Source organism: Emys orbicularis, chromosome 11 (assembly GCF_028017835.1).
Source record: "Emys orbicularis isolate rEmyOrb1 chromosome 11, rEmyOrb1.hap1, whole genome shotgun sequence".
NCBI classification, from domain to species: domain Eukaryota; kingdom Metazoa; phylum Chordata; order Testudines; family Emydidae; genus Emys; species Emys orbicularis.
The window spans coordinates 46343167-46358267 of record NC_088693.1 but is presented as its reverse complement, the minus strand read 5'-3'; the positions used below and the strand labels follow the sequence as shown (position 1 = coordinate 46358267).

General features: G+C 42.8%; 1 protein-coding gene across 1 annotated transcript; it reads left to right on the top strand.

Moving 5' to 3' along the window:
* The first annotated feature begins 4938 nt into the window (after positions 1-4938).
* NEUROD1 (neuronal differentiation 1) lies at positions 4939-6012 on the top strand. The gene has a single exon (XM_065413589.1). The coding sequence runs from the start codon at positions 4939-4941 to the stop codon at positions 6010-6012; it is 1074 nt and encodes a 357-aa protein (XP_065269661.1).
* The last annotated feature ends 9089 nt before the right edge of the window (positions 6013-15101 follow it).

Below are 15101 nucleotides of genomic sequence, written 5' to 3'. Positions count from 1 at the left end.
GCTGCAAGCGGGCAGCAGAGGGGAGCAGATTTGGGACGTTGCATGGGGGCAGTGAGCCGTGAAAGGGGCTTTTGTTGACAACGCGTGCGGTTCGCGTGCCGCTCCGCGAACAGGAGCCCCCAAGCCCGGGGAGCGGGAGGGGGAAAGAAAGAAAGAAAGCCTGGGAGTCAGAATTCGAGAGAGGAAGAGAAACCTGAATGGAAGCAAGGGGAAGCTGAGTCAGAAGCCAGATGGAGAAGGAGGAGGCTGAAAGTCAGGAAAAAAGGAGATGCTTAAACGTGACCAAACATACAGCTTACGAGAAAAGGAGAGAGATCGGAATTCCAGAGACGCAGAGCCAAAGCGAGGGAGTCAGAAACAAACAAGTTAGGGAGAAAGAAGGTAAAGCAGAATGGATGGGAGCGAGGGCTAGCTAAGAATAGAGACCGAGAAGCAGAGGGGAAGACATAGAGTGAGTGGAAGACAGGGTGAATTTGAAACAGTCTACAATACAGAGAAATCTCCCTAATTCTCTGATCAGCCTGCCTGTTGGCCCTTGCCGTCAATCTCTCTCCAACTGCACCAAGAAACATATTCTGTACCTGCAGCCTCCAGCTTCTTCTCCTCGTCGAACTTCTCTCCTGTCCCTAATTTAGAAATCAGAACCTGCCAGTCCTCTATATCAGACCCAATTATGGGTGGATAATTGGCGAACTAGCGAGTTCAGTGAGTTCAGTTTGCCCATGTAAACCGGGAATATGTAAAATATTAAAATAGATATGTGCGTAAAATATGCTTGCTGCTTATTGCAAACCTCACCTGATTACAGTTTTCTACTGTTTATTATTGGGTTTTTAACGTAGCCACTGTATCTACGTTTTGATCTTTTGTCATCCTAGTTTATCTCTAAGTTGTACATTTTAATGCTGAAGAAATATAAGATGTAATCAAAATACGATTCAAAACATTTCAGAAGCTGAAATAAAAATTATATCTAACTATCCCTAACCTCGCCCGCCACTTGAAACCAGTCCATTTAAAGAGTGAAAAAGTGTAATTTGCATTATATTCGTAGGTTGAGAGGAGAATCCACCCAGTTTGACTATTTGTCCAGTCCAGTCGATAAAGTGGACCTAAAAGTACAATGACAAAAACAACAACATCCAAGCCAAAACCTACAACATTCTGTCGATCTGAGGGTATTTCTGCCTCAAAATAAGAGAGATGGAAACTGGAGACAAGCAACACAAAGTAAAAGGGTTTAGATTCGTAGGCAGACAGTTCTATTGCATCTTTGCTTCCCATAGAACAGGTTAGCTGAACAGCTATTTGTGATTTTATATCCAGATGTGCAAAGAGACGCATCACCTTTCCACACGAAGCGAACATAATGGTATGTAATATGAGAACAACTTAAAATAGAAACGTGTCCAGGTCCAGACGGGGTCCCTTAATCGTAGTTAAAATAATTAGTATTGTCCGTTATTAAATACCAGATACATTTTACACGTTACCAAAGTTTAACTTGAAACAAACCAACACACAGTAACTAGATAATGGACAGATGTCCTTAATCGATAACTATGATTAAGACAAAAAGTCGCATTCTGGTGTTTTATGTTTACCTCTAAGCGTGGGGGCCACGTAGGATCATCAATGTGATGAAAATATTTTAAAAATAACACGACCTGAAAATAATAACAAAACAAAAATACTTTTCAAATCTGTTCCTGAAAGGCAGAGTTATTGGTTTCACATTTAAAGCCGCATGACGCCAAAACAAATGATTTCCTTTCTTTCTTTCTTTCCCTTTCGTGATTAAATCCTTGGATAATGTGTACTGTACCAGTAATAAAGCTCCACTTGTTACCATGCAAGCCAGGATACTTCCTTGTTAAAATGCATCCCTATGAAACTTGGCAATGTTTGCGAACTCAAGAGATCTGTTTAAAGTCTTTTAGAGTAATTGCCTATAAATGGTCTTTTAAAATACAATGTTGACAATTGATTTTTAAAGAAGGGGATTAATTTCGAGCAGAAATGGGAGGAAAGTATGCATCACAAACTCCAAACCATAGAAAGAGCTGTCCGATTCTGTTAAGATTACTAAACATCAAGACTCGACAGTTTCATCGACGCATAACACCTTAATTCTTCATCTTGAACCGTAATTTAAATGTGAAGATCTATACATATTAACTATTTTTCCATCTTAGCCCTCCGTTGAAGTGGATGCATTAATAAAGGGGTCTGAAAAGTAGAGCACAACACGCTGCTCTTGTTTTCATATTACAGATTTGCACTTGAGCTACTGAATAGTGAGAAGGCACCTAACATCGCTTTCAAACTAGAACTAAACAGCCTATCATTCTTCCCCAAATAACCAATAAAGCAAGACCCATTCTGATAAAGTATTAATAGAAACGCTCACTGGTCCCTAGGTATAACATTTACTTTACCTACATCTTTAAAAGATTTTCATTTTCTGGTAACAAAGTTAAATTCTATTTAAACGTGCAAAGCTTGATTCATGACACACAAAGGAGACTGTGTAATACTTTCAAGGATATGTACAACCCGACCTAGCACATGGTATTTTATATAGATACAAAAATATATGCATGGATGATAACCGAAGGCAATGATACTCCGATAGTGAAATATATCATTAAAATGTGTGTTTGTGTGAATCTGTGTGGGGTGTGAACAAGCGCACAGGACTGGATGAAAAGTGCCTGAGAGGAATTTCTGGTCTGCAGGAAATCAGTTTTTGAGCTGTTTAGGTGAGTGTGACATTGCAATAATTGACATTTAATGTCTAAAAGATCTTTAAAAGTTGCTCAGCTGTGTTTCCAGTGAGGAAAACAAATACACTACGGGAGGAAAATGCTAAAAGGTGCCTTCATTGGGAAAGTGGAGAAATTGCAAACGCCCACTCTCGGGGCAGAGGTGAGGAGTGGGGGTGAGGACACCAGACTAGGAGATAGTAACAATTACCGTGAAAAGAGGATATGTACATGCTGAAACCTCAGTGGATCTGTTCCTCGTCCCTGCTAACCAACTCTACTGGAAATTTCTTCTCTTAAAAAACAACACACAAATCCCAGAGCAACAACAGCAGCGCCAGGAAAGTGCTCCCCTTCCCAGCGGCGAAAGGGTTAATCTCTCCTGCGGGTACAAACAGGTCCGCAGAGTCTCTCACTGGCGACAGATGGCCACTTTCTTTTGGCCACAAAGGGATGGAATCGAGAGCTCCGCTGAATACAAATGGGCAGGTCACGTGAGAAGCCCGGACCCTTTGCTTGACGTGGACTACCATATGGCGCGTGCCGCGGAAAGCTGAGAGAGGAGGGGAAAGAGGAGGGAGGAGGGGTTTACCAGGCAGCACCAGGGGCGCAGGCGCTATAGGCTATTAAGGGGGAGCGCCTAGATCCCCTTTACCCCTCCCTCTCCTTTAGCATCACTGGCCCCGCTATATAACCTGCGCGTCCTGCACCCAGCCCCTAGAAAAAAGAGAAAACACCCCCACACAAGAGAGCTCTCCAGGAGTAACAGGGTTATGAGACCATCACTGCAAAGAAGACACTAAAAAAAAAGAAGGTAATTATAACCCCCGATTTCCTCCTCCGAAACAGAATTTCAGCACAGATACCTGCAGCTGTATGTAGCTAGAGATATACGTGTGAGTGTTTAATGTAGTTTTTAATCTGCCTACAACGGAAACAGATTAATGCCCCAGTATCTCAGTGTGTTTCATTCTAAGACATTATTTCCACAGGTTGCGATTATGGGAGCCGGGGGGTTTAACCCCCACCCCCGATTAACTTTTTCACATATTTAGTTGGTACTCCTCCTCTTCCTCAAACCCCAGTGTAAATTTGGTCTGAATATCATTGTTTTCTGTCTATTTTGTAATTTACCACTTATATTTTTTGGGGGGGTGAGGGACAGAGGGAATACGGCGAGTTAATTATAGAATGGAATTGATGGTCCAAAGGTTTGAATGAGAAGGGTATTATTTCCCATAAGCAGAAAGGGTTGTTGGGAGAAGACGTTGGAAGAAATACTGCTGCCATTTATGGTAAAGCTGCTGTAGTGTAAATCGGGCTTGGAGGTTCGTTTAGGTAAGTGGCGAAGAGTTTGGAGAGGAGAGAGAAAAGCGAGAAGGAACTGCAAGAGCTGCTACCTGTTACAGTGTCGGAGATACCAAAGGCTTCAGAAGCCACTCACAGCAATGCACTAATTCCGTTGTTGCACTGAAGCCCTTGTGTTCACCTCAGCAGAGACTTTGCCAGCATGGAACACTGCCGTTCTGCGAATGATACTTGTTTTCATCTTTTTGTGAAAGGGTTCAGCAGAACTTTGAGAATCCTGAAATGAAGGGAACAAGTAGTTTTCAGGTGGACAGTTTTTTAGACAAAGTGTCACACCTGATCCCCCATCTGGAGAGCTGAGCCTTGCTTGGCTCTGAACAGTTCTGGAGGTTGCATTCTGGCTATAGTACGGGGGAGGGGGGGAATTGTAGCTACTATAGGGAGGCGGTAGGAAGAAAAGGAGTGCAAGAAAATGAATAAAACCTGTGGTTACTGGATCTTTGTTTACAACTTTTTCCCATAGAATCTGCAAACGTTCACAAAACTGCTTCACGTACTCCGATTGTGTCAATCACATTTTCTTCTGCATCATCAATTTATATTCCCCGCTAATATTAGCAAGTTACATAATGGCATTGGGACATAAATACATCAATTATAAGCGAGAAGCGCAGGCACAATTAAAAGTTTAATTTCTTATTTTTGGGAAAACATAATGCCTTTGTGTACACACACACACACACACACACACACACATTTTGTATATATGGAAAGAGAGAGGGAGGGCTGTGGGAGGAGGGTTGTGTTTCTTCTGTTTAAAGTGTTTCTTCTCTTTTTGTCCCCTCTTAAATGCAGGACTTCAAAAATGACCAAATCGTACAGCGAGAGCGGGCTGATGGGGGAGCCCCAGCCCCAGGGTCCCCCGAGCTGGACTGATGAGTGCCTCAGCTCTCAGGACGAGGAACACGAGGTGGACAAGAAGGAGGAGGATCTCGAAGCCATGCAAGCCGAGACCGAAGAGGACTCGCTGAGAAACGGCGAGGAGGAGGATGAAGACGACGACTTAGAGGAAGAGGAGGAAGAAGAGGAAGAGGAAGAAGACGATGATCAAAAGCCTAAAAGACGGGGTCCCAAGAAGAAGAAGATGACTAAGGCGCGCATGGAGAGGTTCAAGCTGAGGCGCATGAAGGCTAATGCCCGGGAGCGGAATCGCATGCACGGGCTGAACGCGGCTCTGGACAACTTGCGCAAGGTGGTGCCCTGCTACTCCAAGACGCAGAAACTCTCCAAGATCGAGACCCTGCGCTTGGCCAAGAACTATATCTGGGCGCTCTCCGAGATCCTGCGCTCCGGCAAGAGCCCGGACCTCGTTTCATTTGTACAGACCCTGTGCAAGGGCTTGTCCCAACCCACTACCAACTTAGTAGCCGGCTGCCTCCAGCTCAACCCCAGGACTTTCCTTCCCGAGCAGAACCAAGACATGCCGCCCCATATGCAGCCGGCCAGTGCTTCCTTCCCAGTGCACCCGTACGCCTACCAGTCCCCGGGTCTTCCCAGTCCGCCCTATGGCACCATGGACAGCTCCCATATCTTCCACGTGAAGCCTCCGCACTCGTTTGGGGCTGCTCTGGAGCCATTTTTTGAAAGCACCCTCACTGATTGCACCAGCCCTTCCTTTGACGGACCCCTCAGCCCGCCCCTCAGCATCAATGGAAACTTCTCTTTCAAACATGAACCTTCCAACGAGTTTGATAAAAATTATGCCTTTACCATGCACTATCCCGCAGCTACTCTGGCAGGAGCCTCAGGCCACGGATCAATCTTCTCTGGCTCTGCCTCTCGCTGTGAGATCCCCATAGACAACATTATGCCCTATGAGAGCCATTCCCATCACGAACGAGTCATGAGTGCCCAGCTCAATGCCATCTTTCACGATTAACCCTTGAAGGCGCATCAGCGTCATGACAGAGAAGGAAACAAATCGACTGTGCGTACAGTGACTGACTTGTTTACAAAGGGCAGCCCTTTGGGTACCACTGCTACGAAGTGCAAATACTCCAAGATTCAAGTGATATATGTATTTATTGTCGTTTCTGCCTTTAGGTGAAACTGGGATGCAAAGTTCCTGTTCACCTTCTGTATTATTTTCTAAAAGCTCTTGAAAACTACACTGTAAATTTGGTGTAGGGGTATTCAGATCGTTTTAATTATCTGATCGGGATAACAAAATCACAAGCAATAATTAGGATCTATGCAATTTTTAAACTAGTAATGGGCCAATTACAAAATATATATAAATCTATATTTTTCAACCAACATTTTACTACTTGTTACCTTTCCCATGCTGAATTATTTTGTTGTGATTTTGTACAGAATTTTTAATGACTTTTTATAACGTGGATTTCCTATTTTAAACCATGCAGCTTCATCAATTTTTATACATATCGGAAAAGTAGAATTATATCTAATTTATACAAAATAATTTAACTAATTTAAACCAGCAGAAAAGTGCTTAGAAAAGTTATGTTGCCTTAGCACTTCTTTCTTTTCAAATCGTTAACAAAATGCACAGTCCTGGCAATTTCTTCCCATGAAATTATTTCCCCCCTTACAATTAGAACCAGATCCCTAATTCTTGAGAGGATATAAGAACGAAATACTTATTTTCTATTAGAACATATCAATTCAACACATTACTTGCACAAACTTGTATATAAATATTATAAGCAAATGCCAACACCCTTCTATAATCAAAAGCTGCTTGACTATCACATACAATTTGCACTGTTTCTTTTTAGTCTTTGAACCCCTTTGCATCCCGTAATTTTGAAGAGAACTTGAAAATAGTAATGTTTCCAGACAATATAAATGCATGATTTTATACATATTCACACAATCGGTGGTTTGTCACATACTTATATTATGAATTGGAGCCTAAAACTAATCAGGAGTTAACGTTGGGCTATATACCTATTGTAGTCAATTAGTACAGTAGCTTAAAACAAATTCAAACCATTTAACCCGTAATTAGAACAATAGCTATTGCATGTACAATGCAGTCCAGAATAAGTGCTGTCTGAAATGTAATGCTGGTTCAACTGGAATCAATCTGTACTGTAATTTTGTTTGTAATCCTGTATATTATGATGTAATGCACACTGGGATTTTAGAAACATCCATCCATTTGCAACAACATAGTATTGGACATTTGATCGAATGTTGTATTTCTCTTTATATGTGATTTTTTTCTTAGTGTAAGTAATTCCTATGGGATTATTGTTTTACTTGGATAGCTCATGAAAGATGCAACATTTATTATTTGTAGAATAAAACGGACTCAAAAACAAAGTCCTGGATTCTTTCTTTGTTTTTATTTTTAGTTTTGTTTTGTTTAGTGTAAAACTACATTATTTTGTATTGTTGGTCTGTTTAATTTCAAAGGATGTAAATAGAAATGTAGTACAAATTTGTGAGTAATATGGAGACGACTGAATTTGAGTTTTCAGCTTGAGGTTGCTGGTTTTGGCTTTTGTGTACTCTTTGTGACTGATGTGACCCTTCTCATTAAAAAAAAAGAGACAAAAGTGTTAACATTTGTGGGCTACCAAGAACTTGCAAAATTTGCCTCTACTCTCGATTTTTTAATCCTTGTCACAACACAGCAGGGTTGAGAGTTGGAGTGGATTTCTTTAAATTTCAGGAAGCGTCTTCGTGTCTCCATCTTCTCTTGATTTTTAATACTTGCAAATTGTCCTGGTGCTCAGTGAGAGCACTGAGGGAAAGTATACATTTTAGCCATTGTTTTCGAATAGAAAGTGATTCAGCAATCACTAACGTAGTTAAAGCGAACCGGTCATTAAAGGATTAATTCTGACTCATTAAGGATTCCCTAAGTGGTACATAAAAAGCGAGTTATCCAAAGTTGTTTGCCCACAATATGGGAAGAATTGACCATTTATGATCCAACTATTTGTTCATGAGATTGTTTCTCAGCCAGAGTCTTTTCCCGGCAGCAGGTACTAGCCTAGGATTGGCTCCCCTGGACTCCGCCTCTTACGGCCGTACCTCTCTTGAACCATTGGGCAGGTTCTTCCTGAGTTTGGTCCCAGCTCAGAAGTCGGTAGAACTAATTGCTCGCTCCACTCTGAAAAGTCTTGCCGCTCACCTCCGCCATAGAGGTGGTGGCTAAGAATGAAGTATCTGGAGAATAGTATTTTGGCACCATCCCTTCTCCCCATCCCCAGCAGTGCTTTCATTCTTCTCCTTAGCAGCTGCACAGGGTTGTTTTTTTCTCTAACCAAGGCCATGATTCTGACACTACCAATTCACCAGGCACTGTTCCCCTTCTTTCGAGACATGAAACATGTGGTCCTTTAATTTTTAATCTTCAGTGGCCTTCTGGGGCTGTAGAAACCTACAGACACAAATTGCCCAAGAAATCTGAATAATCTAATGGCCATGAACAATCTAGAAATGAAATTATCAACAGGTCTGTCACAGACTGGTGCAAATGAAATGAGTGACCTTAAAACTTCTCCTTGAAACACATTGTACAAAGTCCTTCATCACAAGTGGGAGATACTTTATAAAGTGCCTTAAAATGAACCCCAAATGAATGAGTGAAACTTTGCAGGTCTGACCATAGAATATCAGGGTTGGAAGGGACCTCAGGAGGTCATCTAGTCCAACCCCCTGCTCAAAGCAGGACCAATCTGCAGACAGATTTTTACCCCAGTTCCCTAAATGCCCCCCTCAAGGATTGAACTCACAACTCTGTGTTTAGCAGACCAATGCTCAAACCACTGGGCTATCCCCCCCTAAAGAAGTGAAGTGACGTGACTTGCCCAAGGTCACATAGCAGATCATATTATTATCTCCTATTTCAAAAGGTGCTTTATTGTAAAAACAAAAATCAAAGAACCAAAACCATATTAAAATTTGCAATGTGTTTATTGCCAGTCTTTTGGCCTAAAAACAAACACATTGAAAGTTAATTGCTAGGCTAGCTGATTCACTTTGCATTAGCTCGATTTCATTTGGCTGTAGTTGGATAAAGTGTGTTGCTCTGCAGTCTAGAAACTGTTGCTGAGTGAAAAAGAAAAAGAAAAACAATCATTAGAGAACAACTTTTCAATTACTCCATTGCTCTTTTCTAGACAGCAAAGATAGCTAAATATACTCCTGAATAACCTAAGGAGAAACACTGAATGACAATTTCGAATACAAAATTAAAAAAATCTGACCTAGGTTTGCATGCCTTTTGGTTATATGTCTTCTTCTTACACATAAGGATTCTTCTAGTCAGTCAAGGGGCAACTCACTTACCACCATCTTTTATTCAAAGGCAGGCACAGATGTTCCTTCTGCAGGGGAGGTTTTAATTTATGAAAATTATATTGTTTATGCATGAATGCACTCTGCATAACACACAGTATTTCCATGTGATGAGAGAAATACCACAGAACCAGTGCCAATGTCAGGAACATATTCTGCAAATTTAGTCGCTTAAATGTTTAATGAATATTTGGAAGGCATTTCCAAACCACAAGAAACCTTTTTAATTACCTTCTCTTTTTCAGTTATTAACAAAATTCAATTCCTCTAACCAATGCAATTTACTTTAAAGGTCTGACTATCCTTTTGAATATTTGTTACCACGGTACTTCAAAAGAAATAATAATTAATAGAACAAACAAACGAATAAAGAAAATTAATTACATATTTTGGCAGATACTCCATTTGACACTTCTTCTTGTGAGTTTTGTTGTTTCTATTAGGGTTTCCCCACCACCATTACCACCCTCAGGCAAGACCAATATATTTTGAGTTATCTTTTCATGGTGCCATTTCTGATGATTGTACAATATTTTTTTTCTTACTGGAAATCATAATAGGCCAAATCCTGAAGTCCTTATTCAGGGTCTGATTGTTGTGCCCCATCAGCTAGTGTTTAAAGAGAAGAAAGTACCTGCACAGTTCTCCTCACAGATATCAGTAAACTGGTGGGATTACCCACCATCCTTATGTGGAGTAAGCGGAAAGCCTGATTCTCCAGCCCATATGGATCCCAGGTAATCAGCTGGAGGTTGGGACCAGCTGCACAGAGGCCCTGTGCTTTCATTCCAGCTCTGTGCACTGGTGGCCCTTTCCCTATCTCAGCAACATAGCTCCCTTAGAACAGAATGTTTAGTGTTTCTGCAGTTGGCAGGTGCCCAAGAAGCCACACTTAAAAGGAGATCACCATCATGCAGGGGGCTTAGTAGAATGGTCTTTCTACCATGATCTTCTTAGGGCTGATGTGTGGATGGTATTCGTGGCCTGACCACTCTTTCCTCATCCCCATCCACTTCTTGCTTTCTCTTCCTGCATGGAACTCTGAACCCATCAAAAGCACTCCATAGGCTCTGAGATAAGTAGGATCACTGCTGCAGAGGTGGCTGAGCCCCCTCATTATGCTTGGGAAGGCTGTGATACATGGGTGAAGGACTATAATTGGGAACCTCAGATTTTACTCAATACTTACTTCATTGACTTCAGTGAGAATTATGCCTGAAAAAGGATCTCAGAGCCTGGCTCAGTGACTTCAGTGGGACTATCTGACTGAATAAGGGAAGCAGGTTTAAGCTCATTGGATTAATTGGAAGGAGGACTGGGTTCTTAATTTGGATAAAATATATAAAGAGTTACTTTCTTCAGGAGCTGGTGTTTCAGTGGCTGAGTAAACCACTAAATGATAGCAATGTATGATCTCAGAGGCTAATAACAGGGCAATAAATATCATTCTAAACTCAATCTTGGCATAAATAGACCAGCCATTAAAACAAAGTTTTTTTAATTAAAAAAAAACCCACTTTCAATCACCCAGCACAAGTTTAATGTAAAATAAGTTAGACTTGGTGAACTAATAGCCTATATATTGCTTTCACTGTTCTAAAAATAAAGGATTTGAAGTGCCTCAGATACTAAATTTTGACAAGAAGGGTACTTTTGATAGGATAGAACATAACTGCCATAAGGAACCCTACCAAACAATTTAGATAATTATAGAGCCAAATGCTGCTTATCTTATTTATACAGTCCTTACTCATTCTTTATTCAGGAAAAACTCACAGAAATCAAATCTGCCATAGTGGGAATTTTGCATGACAGAGTACTGGAAAAAACTGCAGAATTTGGTCCTCGTGTTTTTTTATTTAAAAATAATATAAATATGTTTCCTTTTTACCCATCAAGCTGCATTGTCTTAAAAAGTATGAGTTAAAGTGTACATTTAAAAATGGTCTAAATACATTATTTAGCTAATAGACATATTACAAACAGTTTAAGATATATTAATGTGGCTTGAAATGATGGGTTGAAGAGCTACATCAGAACTGTTCTGTATAAATGTGTACATGTGTTTTTTAAATAATTAAAATACATATTTAACAAACTGTCAGAAGCGAGGCAATCGAAAATTAAGGCTGACATTGCTCTTTAAGCATTTCTTTTATGTATTTAGGTTGCCTATGGGGTGTGTTAAGCATAGAATATCAGTCCTGATTTGCAATTTCCTGGCCTGAACCAGTTTGCATCACAGACTTAATTGCATGTAAGATAAAATAAGTATAAGTCATTGCGGTCTACAGTTCCTAGAAACATTGTGGTGAGCGCAGGACAAAAACCAGAATTCTGATTATAGTGTTATTGTACATTTTTAACAAAACATGTCAAACTTAATGCAAAGAAGAAATAAAATGCCACTCTAGCCCATGCATCCTTATTTCATCTTGCTTCATCCATATTACATCTTTTTTGTTTGTCTTGTTCTCACTGATCTTCCAGTTCCCTCACTTTTCAAAATTAATTTGCCTTGTCTTTCTGTCACCCTTCCAGTTGCCTCTTGTACCTGTTCAAGCTTCCCCATTTCTTCTTGTTTTTCTCTTTGCAACGATTTCGTTCTTTGGCTTTTTTTTCAAGTTTACTTTGTCCTTCACAGCTTTCTTGTCTTTCATTTTCTCTTTCTCTCTCTGTCTCTCTCTCTCCCTCTCCCCTTGCCCCCCTCCATCTTCCTTGATCTACCTTTCCTGTGATAGGACACCAATAAAGCTCACCAATAAAGCTCACCCACAGAAAAGGTTTCTACTGCTAGAGTTCTCAATAGTATTTCACCCATGGCTATATCAATCTTAGAATTTTAGTAAAAGCTGAAGCTGATGTTTGATATTTCTGATTTAAAATCAAGACAGAAAAAATTAAAGTGCCTGGGCTGAAATAATATTGAAAACTGTAGGTACACAGACTACTTTAGACTTTAAGTTCTTCTCTAGAGTAAACATTCTAGACGATACATACTTAAAAAAAAGGTGATGCTCCAGGTTTAAAAATCCATGGCATAGTATGGACTTTATACACTGGGTCTACTATTGTCACAAAGCCAGAAAAATGTGCAAGCCAGTGATGTGCTTCCAATGTCTAAATCCAGGCTCCTCCAGAAATTAATCTCCCTTAGCCTCTGATACAGTCCAGCAACCAGCAGTTTTCAATTTCACTAATACTCAGTACAAAATCATACATTTGAATCACAGTGCATGATCTTTTGCACAATTATTGCCGAAATAAGGGGCAAAGTGTGTCCTCCGTTGACTTGATGGAAGTGCATTGTGGGACATTAGATACAATAACAGATAACAGATCATCTTTAAAGTGAGGTATATTTTTTAATATAAAGACTGCCAGTCTTTTTAAACATAGAAAATAACCAACATTTTAACATGAGGCTCCTGTGTAACCCCTCTAAAGCCTTTCCAGGCAGCAGAAAAAAGTCATCTGAAGATTTTTTTACACCAAATCCATCTGTGGTTATGTTCTGCAACTTACCTCCTTATCATAGGCGTGTACAGCACATTTCACTAGGGTGTGCACCCAGGGAGCCCTGCCCTAGCCCCGCCCCCGCCCTGCCCCCATCCACTCCCTCCTATTTCCCGCCCCCTGACTGCCCCCTTCAGAACCCCCAACCCCCCCGCTCCTTGTCCCCTGACTACCCCCTGGGACCCCTGCCCCTATCTGCCCCCAGGACCCCACCCCCAATCTAAGCCTCCCTGCTCCTTGTCCCCTGACTGCCCCCCTAGGACCTACCCACTACCTGTCCCCTGACTGCCCCAACCCTTATCCACACCCCCGCCCCCAGACAGACCCCCGTGACTCCCACACCTATCCAACCGCTCCCCACCCCCTGACAGGACCCCCAGAACTCCTGACCCATACAACCTCCCCTGCTCCCTGCCTGCCCCAACCCCTCTCCACACCCCTGCCTCCTGACAGGCCCTCCCCAGAACTCCTGACTCATCCAACCCCCCCCCCCAGCTCCTTGTCCCCTGACTACCCTGTCCAGAGACCCCCCACCCTAACTGCCCCCCCAGGACCCTCCTTGCTCCCTGTCCCCTGACTGCCCTGACCCCTATCCACCCCCCGCCCCCTGACGGACCCCGGAACTCCCATGCCCCATCCAACCCCCCCTGCTCCCTGACTGCCCCCTCCAGAGACCCCCGCCCCTAACCCCCCCCGTGATCCCACCCCCTATCCAACCCACCCTGCTCCCTGTCCCCTGACTGCCCTGACCCCTATCCACCCCTCCACCCCCTAACAGACCCCGGGACTCCCATGCCCCATCCAACCCCCCCTGCTCCCTGATTGCCCCCTCCAGAGGCCCCCTGCCCCTAACCACCCCCCCGTGATCCCACCTCCTATGCAACCCACCCTGCTCCCTGTCCCCTGACTGCCCCCACCCCTTATCCAACCCCCCTGGCCCCGGACCCCTTACCATGAGGCTCCTAGCAGCATGTTCTGCTCCGCGCAGAGCCAGACATGCTGCCCCGTGGGAGCGCGCAGCCCCGGCCCCCAGAGCGCCACGGTGGCATGGCTCCAGGGGAAGGGCCGGCGGCTTGCTGTGCTTGGCTGGGCGCTCCGGCCCGGGAGCGCGGACCTCACGGCTTGCCGTGCCGGGAGAGTAGAGCGCCATTTGCCCACCCCTGCATTAGGGTGTGCCTGGGCACACCCGGCACACCCCGTGTGCACGCCTATGCTTCTTATCTACCCCCATTGCTCTAGGCTTCCCTACTCTCATTGGTTTATTGTCACTATGCTAGCATGCCCATTTGCAATGGGAGGACACATATGGCAAGTTATAGAATCTTTGAGCAACTTGCAACAGTATTCTTACTACCTTATCCATATTTCTGGTGGCAGCAAGCAGCATGTCTCCCACATGTTGCTGACCATGCCACAATCAGAAATAGCTATGGGCCTTACCTCCACTCCTGGGACATCCTGGGAGGTCTACAGAAAGCCAAGACTATAGTGTGGAGACCTTGTACTTTTGTATTCAATCTGGACCCTGGTGGCTTCCCTCCATTAGGGACTTACCCAAGCTGTTGCTGTCTCTTGGATCTCCAGGAGATGAGGGCTTGGTGGAAGACGTAATTTGGTATTACCTTTTCCCTGGAATCTCCAGCATGCCTCTCCTCCCCAGCAAGATAGGGTTGACATGTCCTGTTCAATCTCTGACCCCTCTCTCAACTCAGATCCCAGATCTGCAGAGAGACTTCTGTGCTATCCAGAGAAGCAGGAACAGCGATATGTAGGCAACTGAGGTCCCTTCTGCCAAGGAGAGGGGAGATCCAAATGGGGAGGTTTAGGAGATTGATCCAGACCATAGCTAAAAGCTACTGAAAGGCAGACCTATATCAGTGCCAGGTGGAAATGATTATAGTTAGTATGTATAGAAAAACTCTTCAGTTGTGACAGCTAATCTATAAATTGATATTATACATCTGAATTTAAAAATATTTTTGTATACCAAATTAATTAAGTATATTGGAAATCCATGTATTATGCATAAAATAACAGTTGTCTTGGAAGAAAATACCACCGTAGAATTTACTCAAAGGTTTTGATAATGGAGTATTTATTAATGGCAGCAGAGGCCAATAACATCTAATGTTCCCTCTAAGGATTTCCTCTGCTACATACATTATGTATATATTTAAT

Coding starts and splice junctions, on each gene's coding strand:
- NEUROD1 (XM_065413589.1), top strand. CDS start 4,939: ATGACCAAATCGTACAGCGAGAGCGGGCTGATGGGGGAGCCCCAGCCC.